The sequence below is a fragment of the Egretta garzetta genome, unplaced genomic scaffold (genome assembly GCF_000687185.1).
Source record: "Egretta garzetta isolate BGI_Z169 unplaced genomic scaffold, ASM68718v1 scaffold117, whole genome shotgun sequence".
NCBI classification, from domain to species: Eukaryota; Metazoa; Chordata; class Aves; order Pelecaniformes; family Ardeidae; genus Egretta; species Egretta garzetta.
This window is the reverse complement of record NW_009260479.1, coordinates 1220938-1232616: the sequence shown is the minus strand read 5'-3', so window position 1 is coordinate 1232616 and position 11679 is coordinate 1220938. Positions and strand designations below refer to the sequence as shown.

The 11679-nt window shown below is 43.7% G+C and overlaps 1 protein-coding gene across 1 annotated transcript in view; it reads right to left on the bottom strand.

The window, feature by feature from the left end:
• Window positions 1-10447, bottom strand: part of CRHR2 (corticotropin releasing hormone receptor 2) — a 120226-nt gene extending 109779 nt beyond the window's left edge. The window contains exons 1-2 of the mRNA XM_009644064.1: window positions 10330-10447; window positions 10068-10187 (exon numbers count right to left, since the gene is read on the bottom strand). Of these exons, the coding sequence (XP_009642359.1) occupies window positions 10068-10187; window positions 10330-10447 (238 nt within the window). The remainder of the gene's footprint in view (window positions 1-10067; window positions 10188-10329) is intronic.
• Window positions 10448-11679: the final 1232 nt, after the last annotated feature.

Here is an 11679-nt window from a genome sequence, read left to right as displayed (position 1 = left end):
CCAGGAGCTTTCTCACTTTTATGCTTCCGATCCTCTCCCCCATCCCACCGGGGGGGAGTGAGCCAGTGGCTGGGTGGTGCTCAGTTGCTGGCTGAGGTTAAACCACAACACCCCTCTGCTTCCAAACTCTGCAATAGCTGCTCTAGTTGAAAAGCAGCAATCACTGTGGCAAGCCTGGAGATTCTGTAACAAGTAATGACTGTTCATCATGTACTTTGAAATACACAAATGCTGATGTTTCAGGTATTACCGGCATAATTCAGCAATAATTAAGTTAAATTAAAATTCTTAGCAGTGAGAAAAAGAATCACTAGGAGTTCACATCTAAGTTTAGTTGAAGTGGTGATGATGCACTAGCAAAGTAATTTCCTTTTTCCTTTGTTTGCCTTATTTCCATGACACATTTTCTGCTTTCCAAATCTCTGTTTGCTCCCTGGCTGACTCAGGAGGGTAAGGGACTGCATTAATTCTTGTGTCACTGTATGGTCAGTGCTTTCCAACCACCAGGGAGGTTGGACAATGCAACAACATTGGGAATGGTTCTTTCTTCTTCTGTTTTCCCAGGGAAAACTCTTCTTGAGATCTAGAGAGTTTTTTTCTGTTTTTTTTTTAAATACTGAGTTTCTGTTCTTATCATTTTCTTCAATGGATTGCTTCTCACTGCACAAGTCTCATATGGAGCAGCATCTGGCCCTCTGTTGTTCCCAGCACTGCAGAGAAAGAAGTCAGCGTAAAGCAATCCAAGTTTTATTGATTTCATGAATTTGTACCAAGAGCTACTGATTATGAACTCCATGAATAACATCTGAGGGGAATGAAACTGCACTGCAAAAGGAAAGAATCTACTAAAAATCCATTCCCTTCCAATTTTCATGGGGAACCATATTTCTCATTGCCTTCTCAAGCTACTAAGAGTGGCTATTCTGATCTGGATGTCAAAACATAAGCAATGTTGGGGTCCAAAACTGTCTAAGAGTTTCCCTTTCACAGGACAGCAGACCATGAGCAAAGTCTTGCATGACTTTCAGAGTCTGAGAACTTTACTGGGACCAGGACACAGCTTGAAGTACTGTTCTTCCAAGTCACAGAAGTTGTAAAGATTACATGAGCAGCAAAGATACTTCCATGCCACCAAGAACACAAAATAAAATACAATGAACCTAAATCTGGTCAATGGACTTACTGGTCTGCAGAACACTCTTCCCGTGAGCAATGGGCAAGTTCAGCAGCCACAGTGGAGGAAGATATTGACCCACTGTTAATATACCTATTTGTTTTTCTTACTAAGCAGTAGAATCTAGAGCATCTGTCAGGTACCTGAGGGTCCACAGTGCCTGCCAGGGGACAGCACTCAGGCAGGAGAGATCAGGTTGATGCAATAGGAAGCAGTACAGCAATGGGCATGGGGTGTACGGCGAGGAAGAATCCCTGCAATCCTCCAAATGCAGGTTCTTGTTGACTGCTCAAGCTTCTTCAGTGTAGATGCTTCACCCCTGAATGGTTACGTTTTCCTTTGCATAACTCTGTAACTTCTAACATAACACACGCCTCCCTGGGAACAAAACTTAGCACTTCCCTTCCTTTAGACTTTCAGAGCACTCCAGTGAAACAACCACCAACACCTAACTTCAGCTAGTGAGCTGCTCGCAAGTAAGTGCTCCACAAAGGCAGGGACAGCAGGGTTCCTTCCAGAACATCCTCCACCTCCTCCTCCACTGTGTCCTTGTCCCCAGTTCACCTCAGTGAGTCTCTTTTACCACCCAGCAGGATGGGGAAGCTGCAGAAGCAGCACTGTTGGTAATTATAGCAGGACAAATTCCGGGACCACGGTTCACACCAGTTTTCTTTCACCCCATCCATCATTTCCACCCCCAAGTGACTCAGTGCAGGTGCCTGTGGACACTTACTTTACCTGCACTTTAAGTGACACCCTGTGGCTGAGAGCAGGAATTACGGGTGACCATTCTTCCAGTGACACTATCCCTAGTTTTCTGACAAGAAACACAGAGGCTGAAACCCGGTGAGGTGCAGGCACTCTTAAGTTTCCTGCTTTGTCTCCCTTTGCAATGCATTTGATTCTTTCCCTTCCGCATATGTCCCTGAGCCATTCCCTCTTCCACTCCTCCCCTGGCCCCAGAAGCACACGATTTTGCAAGTATCACCTAATTCCTAACTTGTGGGAAGAAACTGAACCTCAGTCCATCTGTTTGCCAGCCGGTAGTTGCTGTCACCTTAGACAACAGCTCACGATGCATGTCATGCAAGTGACAGAGGGATGGGTGGTGAGGCTTCCTTAGAGAGAGGGTCGTGGAAGCCTCAAAAAATAAAGTGGGCAACCTTGTGTTCGCTGACCCTCCTGAAGACCACAAGGTTCACAGCCCTCTCAGAGACCCGTCATCACTCTCTCACTGTGACAAGCCACTTTCCCCAGCAGCCCTGGGTGACGACCCCTCTGCCACGAGTCCAGGGTCGCCACCCTGAAGGGCAAAGCAAGGGACTGGGCCTCCTGCACTGTTGTCATGTCAGGTCTGATTGCCTTCGGCAGAGGATCAGATGGGCTTGGTGCAGAACGGCAGCAGCAGTTCCTGGCTCTGGGAAATGTGTGAAGTCTGCCTCAAAAGTGAAGCCTGCTAAAGAGAATCCCAATCAGACACCATAGGATCATAGCAAGGCCACCTCATAACATAACAAATGAAGAACAAAAATATTAAGCAGCGTTTAATTAGCTGGAGAAAAGGTCCCTGAACATGACAGAAGTAACATTAACAAGCTTATTTTACTACATGCAATTAACTTCTGTTCTGTGCTCAGTGAAGAAATCACACATTTCACAGGATGATAGTAGTGGGAGCAAGAAAGATGAGTTATTTTTATTCCTCTTTTTAAATATTATTTTCATCATTCTTTTTCCACACTGCAAAATCAGAGCGATCTCTTACCACAAATTATGCTTCACAACTGAAAGAAAAAAAAAGAAAAAAAACTCAAGGAAAAGAAGTAAAGCCTCTCCCATCTGTGCATGCACTGAAATCAAGAGCCTCCCACTACTGTATTTGTGGAAGAATTCAGCTGAAACTAGCCAGAGAAAATGAACAAAGATGGTTGAAATCTTAATCTGGATACAGCTCTATTGGAGGCAAGCTGACCTAATCAACTGCAGATTTGATCTCCTCAGAGAGAAGCTTTACGAGCTTAAAAATTATAGTTTATTCCCTCCCCCAGAATTCCAACTCCGGCCTTCTTTTTCCTCTGCTGTGTTTGTTTGGATTTTCATCTGTCTCCTTCCTTTAACTTTCATGTACTCTTGACTCCCTAGCTGACAAATACTCTGTTGGTCACCCCAGGATGGCTAGAACATGGCTTCTGCAAGACTGCAGGCTCTTTTTTTTTTTTTTTTTTTTTTTTTTCCAGCCTCTTTGTAGCCAGTCCGTAATTAAAATTAGCTACAAAACACCTCTTCTGACTCCAAATCTCTTTCTGTCTTTAAACAGTCCAGTGGAATAAAAGCCTTCTGGACATCTAAAAAGGCTGCAGAAGAGGGGTGAGGTGGGAGTAGTTTTAGGGCTTCATAGTACTTTTCTGAGTCTGAAAACATACATGCATTGCCTAGCAAAAAGAGAAAGTTGTGTATTGGATCTTTGAAACTCTTCTTTCATGAAGAAATACGTTTTAAATATATAAAGAGTACTTCAATCCAAATGGCACTGCACCAGAACTGCTTAGCATCTGCTGCCTCTCAGGTTGGGATGCTTCCTCTCACTTCGTCCCTTCCCCTAGCCCACACCTCAGCCGCACCTCCTCACTGCATCCAGCTGTACCTCTAGAAATCACCACTCATGCTTACAAGGCTGTGTTGATGGGCATCTTATTTCTCCCTCCACAACAAAGAAGAAAGGCCACCAGAGCAGAAAGGGTCTCTGCCTTTTACAAAGGGACTTAGCTTTCAGAAATGCACCCTTTAGAAACCAAGTCAGAATAACCTCTGAGGAAAAAGTGTCATGCTAATGTGATCAACAGAAGTGCTCAAGACACTCAAATACACAAGATAAAACACAAGTGAAAATGTTAATTGAGCCTCTAGGCTAGCTACTAATAAAAGTGCACATTTCTGTAATTATCGGAACAGATCTTACCCATAGAGTATGAACAAGACTCTGTGACCAATGATTTCTAAGCAAGGCTCATGATTTAGATGCAAGCTGAAGCCACCACTCCAGAAGAACTTTGAACAATAATTAATCAGAAAAGCAGCAGAGGTTAGATCTTGATAAAATGGCTGCTTAACCCATGAAAATTAGCTCTTTTGCTCTTTTAGAAATTAAATAATCTCTTTAACCCCTTTCAAAAGAGGGAGGATGCATGACAGAAGAGCTATTAATTCACTTCTTCACCCTTCCCTCACCACACAAAAGCTTATTTACCTCTGTTCAAGATGAGACAACAAAGAACTGCAGGAATTTTTCTTTCAGTGTGGAGTAGGACATGTCAATAGGTACAACTGTGATACTTGTGCCAATGGCTTTTTGTCCCATGCCCATCCATGCAAACAACAGTTCAGCTGCTAAATCACCAACCCTCACCAAATCGTTCTCAACAAGGGAACTGGTTATAGGGCCACCAAGGAATTGTATAACATCTCAAGTTGGAAGGGACCCATAAGGATCATCAAGCCCAACTCCCTGCTCCTTGCAGGACTACCTAAAACTAAACCATATGACCAAGAGCATCATCCAAATGCTCCTTGAACTGTGGCAGGCTTGGTGCTGTGGCCACTTCCCTGGGGAGCCTGTCCCAGGGACTGACTACCCTCTCAGTGAAGAACCTTTTCCTAATGTCCAATCTGAACTTCCCTGACACAGCTTCATCCCATTTCCTTGTGTCCTGTTTCAGGTCACCAGAGAGAGGAGATCAGCACCTCCCCCTCCACTTCCCCCCTTGAGGACGCTGTAGACTGCACTTAGGTCACCCCTCAGCCTTCTATTCTCCAAGCTGAACAATCCAAGTGACCTCAGCCACTTCACTTAAGTCTTGCCCTCGAGGCCTTTCACCATCTTGGTCGCCCTCCTCTGGACACACTATCATAGTTTGATGCCCAGTACTTGAGGTGGGGCTGCACCAGTGCAGTGCAGAGTGGGACAATCACCTCCCTTAATCAGCTGGCTATGCTGTGCTTGATGCACCCCTGGACACGGTGTGTACATCGTGGTGTATGTACCCTCAGAACAAGGAGTAGGCAAGGAGGGACCAAATCACCATCAGTGCATGGTTACCAGTTTTTCCCAAAACACTAATTTGAAGTGGCTATCTCAGTCAAAGAGCTTTTCTATACTGAGAGAGAGGGGCATGGGAATTTGCAGAGAGGGCATTAGAGCTATAGGGACCTTTTGTTCCTTGTTGATCATGAAAGCAGTCTGGCCTCCTAATGTCAATCCCCAGGCGTGGGTTTAGTGCAGCTCAATAGACACCCAGGCATGAATTCAGCTGCCTAAACACAGGAATTGTATCATTTGTCTTAAGAGTATCTATCTGCAACACCTATGTGGCCTGGAAGGTAAAACACAAACCTACGCAAGGCCTGGGCCCTCAGAAGCAGGAACTAGATACCAGGCAAGATAGCCCTGGACATATCAAACAGCACTAGCACTTCTGCATGGGCTCCTGAACTGATCTGTACATTTAGGTTGAGCTGAGTAACTCTCTAGGCTTCATCCCCTATATCAATTAGAGCTCCACTAACCTGTATGACAGCTTAGATACTTAAATTAGCTGTTCATACCTACATGGAAATACCTAGATTTGTGTGTCTTAATCTGCAAGCCAGAGGCCTTCCAATGCTTCCACCTCCAAACCAAACCGACCAGCCCCTGATGGACAGGTCTCACCATAGACTACCCCTCTGCTGTTGTAGATAAACTCAGATCAGACAGCTAAGGCTACAAGAGACAACGCTTACTGTCCATCAGATGAACACCTGGATTTACTCATTGCACAGGGCAATTTGTCGGGAAAGGAAAGAGTTAAAGTAGACATACTTTAACCTGTAACGTGGTGTAAGTACTTACATGTGCAACCACGTTCTTGCAAGCAGCAAAAAGAGTCTCATTGCTGCCCATTTGCTGAATTAATCAAGCCTCAGGATATCCTAATAAGCGAATTAATCTGTTTCCTACAACAGGAATAAAAGCTGCACACTGTCAAAGTATAAACACATCTAGAGGGCAGCAATGCTATTGTCATCTTTAGCTAAATATAGATCCTGAGCAGAGACAAGTGCACAGCCACACACTGTACCAACACACACATCTTCCCCTTCCCCCCCGCCCTTTCAGAGGAATGCATAAGCTTTGCTGCAAAACTGCAAAGTTGTAAGTGGATGGCATCATTTTCAGACCCTTGGTTAAAGAACATTTTGCCTCCATTCACAAATCACACTACAGGGTAACCAGATCTTGATTTGTCATCACGATTTTATTTCCCAAAGAAAGAAGGAGAAAAAAAATCACCAAAGTGTCGGAGCTGAAAAAACCTCACAGACTGACAGACTTTGTTTTACGAATCCAGCTGAAACTTATCTGAGTCACTCAGCAGTTCCCAAGAGACAAACAGAAACATAGACACACATGCACAAAATCACCATGGGAATTTTTTTGCAGTTAGAATGGAAATATTTTATGCAAACAGTTTATTCTATAGTGGCAAACAGGAGGGGATTTTTTTATACACTAGTTCTTGTTCTTAGGTTTTTTTGACTCAAATGCCTTTTTGTTAAATTTTGCTGGCATATTGCAGGGTTTGATAGCATTCCCCATCAGCGGTTCTGAGTTAGACAGTGTGATAATCATGATAGTTGACGAGATGGATACCAAGCCAGGGTAGGTCCATCCAAAGACTTTGATGTGCTGATCTGTGGAGCGACCTAGTTGTTGCACTTCGTCTTGAATTCCATACACTACGTGCACAGAGATTGCAAAAAGGCACAGAAATAGCCCCATGAGTACCAGAACTTGGGCAGCCTGGTTTGCCATGGATCAGCATCTTGTGCTTGACTGGGTCTGGTATAAAATTTTCATACAGTTCAGGCACTTCCAAGTCTGGATTTTCTAGTATCTACAATGCAAAAGCTTTTGTTTTCAGGGAATGCTACTGGGTTCATTCCCTCCACCTGTTGAGCTACATTTATGAAACTGGTAGGAACCTGGAATCTTTGAGGTCTTCATTTCTTAAAAAAAAAAATAATTACTGAAATGGATCCAAAAATTTTATACACATTAGAATGAAAAATATACTCACAGCCATACAAAACCAAACGAAAGGTATTCTATAGTTCCTACATGTGGCAGCTCACAAACACGGGATCCATGACAGTATAATAAATAGCTGAGTTACGACCTAGAACTGGATGAGCCCTTAGTAAAAGAAAGGCATTGCACACTGCACTTTCTAAACTTGTCTGGTTTTGCTCTCAAAAACAATTCAGTACAATATTACACATCGTCATTTTTGCCTTTGCCTCATCAAAGTGCAAAACAAAACAGGACAAAAATACACTACATGTCTGAGGCAGACATCTTATGGTGATCCAAGCCATCTCCCGATCAAACCTTCATTTTGCAGCCGGATTATCCGCCTCCAAAATTTGCAAGATCCACTTCCCATTTTTTATCAGTTGTCTGTGCTTATTTTATTATCTGCATGAAGTGCGCAGTCTAGGGTTTTAGCACATTGAAGCCCACTACAAGTGGCTCTCTAGTCATCCCACAAACTAACTTGGTGAAATCACGCAAGTAATCAGGCTATGTCAGTATTTGGCCTTCCCAAACTTTGGACGTGTTCTGCATGGACTGGTTGCCACATCTTTCAAATCACAAAAGAGATTTTACCTCTATATTCGAATCTTAACCTGCTGTTCCACTGCTTTCCCAAGCCTTAATCACCGACTACTGTCTCCCAAGAAGCTACTGATTTTACAAGACGACTCAAATCTCGGTATAGTCCTTCCCCTCCTTTTCTGTGCCACAACTTGGAGGAACACATATGGAAGAATATAAGATCAACTGAAAGACATCTACAGTGGCTTTGGTGTATTTTAGTTCTCCTTTGCAAGCTATAGACGCTACGACATCTGGGCACCAGTATGCGCTCCCAATCAGTCCTGCAGACATACGTTTTCTCAATGTGACTACTCACATTTTATTTATGTTGAAAGGAGAAAAATGTCCATTTCCCCAGACTATGGTGAAATAATGCTTCAGAATTTCAATAACATTTTCATCAGTCTTTTCTTTAATTTAATTAACATGTCATTTTTTTAAGAGCAATGAATTTAAGAAAATTTATTAGCACTGTAGTACAAGCATTAGCCACCATTGAGAAGGAGAGGAGCAGGGAAGAACTTTAAATCAGGTCATTGGTAAACTATTGAAAGCATTAACAGAGTTTATCAAAATAAAATAAGGCATTCAAGAGCTTTTTTCTTCTATGCACAGGAAAAGCATTTAAATTCTCTACACTGTGTTTATGATATAAATAAGAATCATCCGTAATGAATTTCTGGGGTTTTTTTTCCTTCCCTCTTTCCTTTTGGAGAAACAAAAATAAGGCAGTGGAAATACTGACATCCTCCACCAAAAAAAGGAAATGGAAAAAAAAAAAAGCCATACTTCTTGCGGTATCTTTTCTATGGCTGTTCTTTTAAGGTCCATTCTGATACACTTGCTCTTGTGTGAGCTGCCTTAATTCTCAGAAATTTTCTTCTGATCTCAACTGAGACTGTAAAGGCGGTGGACTATCTGCTATAATTCAAGACAGCATAACCCAGCCCTTTGCATGCTCCCACCTATTTAATTGCAAAGAGCACAGGTCAGAGAATATAGGGTTTGAGGATGATGTTGCAGGTCCCTGAGGCAACCTCCCTACTCTGCTCAAAGTCAAGGATGAGAGAAACTGGTCCCTAAGAACAAATCTGGAAGAGGGCTTTGTTTTGCATAGCAAATACACATAACTTTTGTCTAGTTATCTGACCCTTGACACCTAGAGCTGAGGAAAGAATAAATTCACTTTCAACAGGTTAAAAAATAAGGTCTAAGATGACAGGGTCATCCTTTCACAGGACTTGTTGAGAATGCTAGCCCCACAAAATTAACACTACCTGAAAATTAGACTCCTAACACCCGAGCAACAGTTCAGAGTGAAACACAGAATGAAATGTCCCCACAGTTAAAAGCACACTGAGTAGTCTGAAAAAATGAGTGACAAACAAGCGGGTATACATATTTGGAACTAATACGTTAAAAACTCTTAATGAAAGGTCCAAACAGTATTGACAGCTAAGGGAAAGGAAATGAGTGCCTGGGTCCGACAGCCTGAATAATAAATTGTTAGTGAGTCATCATGATTGTTTACCTCTAAGACTAAAGGATCAGTTCCAAGAGATTTCTAAGTACCCCCCATACTCCCTTGCTTTGAATATTATTTACCTCCTACTATCTGCTACTGTTTCCCTTGCAGTAACGATGCAGCCACCCCAGCCTCATAAGCCAAGCTCTGATGAAGTTCCTAAACAGATTCCAGACCCAGCCTTCTGTTTGTTTGAGACAACTTCCAGCCCAGTTTGTCCCCCTGTTCACACAGGCAGCTTTGCAAAGCAAGCGTCCTTTCAAAATACAGTTCTTAAGCGTTAAGACTAAGTACTTCACAAGGATCTTTAATTATTTAAATGGCTGAAGCACTGCTACAAATACATTCGGCTACACAGATCTACACATGAACAAACACACAAAGCACAGTGTACCCTCCGTATGTAGACTGCAGAGGGTATTTTTTCCCACATCTACCTAAATACACTTAATTAAAGAGGAATCGGTGTCCAAAAGTCTGTGCTTTTGAGAAATCTGCATCATTCCAGGCAGGAATTTTGAATATACAGGCTGGAATGTGGAGGAAATGTTGATTCCCAGGCAAACATTTTTTTTTCTTTTTTCTTTTTCTAATAGAAAATATATTTTGGGTCTCCCCAGGTGCCTTCTCAACACCAGATCTGTGGGAGACAGAAAGGAGTTTGTACTTACTTGTGGTGTTGTATTTGATCCCATTGAAGAACTCTGGGCAGGGTCTCTCTACTAGTTCCCCTGCAGAGGTTCTGGGCCAGCAGGTCCCGATCTGATCGGTTGTGGCATTGCAGTACGGACCTTTTGCATTAAAAAAGGAGATAGAAAGGGAAAAAGAAGCAGTTGAGAAAGCACAAAAGTGACACACTTTGCATCACAAAGCAAAACGAATCTTAGCACTTATCAAGCTTTTCCAAGCCCTGTGCTAGGTAATGTTTCCTACCATCGAAGCGCAGGAAAGGGATAGAAGAACTCTCTAAAAAAGTCTCTTGTAAACGATCCAGGAGGCTGCAGTTGACATCAAATTCTTCTAAGATGAACTGAGATATGGTCACATCCATTATTGTCCCCGGGACTGCTGGACTGGATCAGGCTCCTTCCCCCTTCTCTGTTTTTTTTTCCTGTCCCTTCTCCTTTCTTCCTTTCTGGAAACAAATGAGCATCAAGCCGCGGACACCCTGCAATCTCGTGTGTGCGCGCGCCTCTCTTCCTCCCAGCGTGCTGACAACTTGGCTGAGAGTCTGCGTCTGGCTGTGCAGTTCAATCCTCCAAGCTCTTCTTTGCTTTAAAACAGCAGCTCAGGAACCAATGGGATCACGCTGAGCCCGGAGTAAGGGGCTTGCGTCTCTTAGCCAGCTTCCCTGGTCTAGCAGCTCTCCAATGCCGCCTCACGTTGCCAGACTGTTGTATTGCTTTCCCTCCCTCCCTCTTCTCTCTTTCTCTCTCTCTCTCAGTCAGTTTTATTGTTAGCTTCGGGGATGAGCACTCCTTTTGCAAAAATACTCGCTGCAAATTAGAGCCAGGGAGAAAAGGAAAAGCCATCAGATGAATATAACTCCTCTGGCTTTTTGTGAAGCGAAGCAATTCCTGCCTTGACTGTGTGGAACTGAGGATGAGCAGAGATGCTCAGACAGGGAGGGGGAAGAAGGGACCCAGTCCTGTAGCTGCAGTTGTGGATCCTGAGCATGGCCTTGAGAAAGAAGAGAAGTAGTAAAAGCTGGGATGAGGGAGATGGTCTGATAGAAAGGAGGCGTCGGAATAAAGGAAACTCGAATAATGACCCAGAGGAGAGGCAGAGTGGGGAGACTGAGAGAAGGGTTGGGAATCCAGCCTGGGAAAAGCGAGGCACAGAGGCAATACATCTTTCAGCCCCTCATGCAGATGGGCTGGGCTGGACAATTTAGCAGGGCAGAGTAGAGCTTTGGAGAGAAGGATGGAGACCAGGTTGGATGGGGCTCTGAGCAACCTGATCTAGTTAATGGTGTCCCTGCTCACTGCAGGGGGGTTGGACTCGGTGATCTCTAGGGGTCCCTTCCAACCCAAAACATTCTATGATTCTATGATCGTCCAGGGGACACAGAAGAAAAGAGAGGCCACAGCCTCATTTTCCAGTGGTAGGAGGGAGCAAGCATTTCAGAAAGGATGAGCACCCAGACTGACCCAGGAAGCAGGAGGAAGAGCCTCTAAGCAAGGAAACCATGATGTGGGGAGAGAGGGAAGAGCAAAGGGCTTGACAAACTGAGGCCATTAAAGAGCAGGACGAGAAGGGTCTGGGGAAGGGAAAAGATGAGAA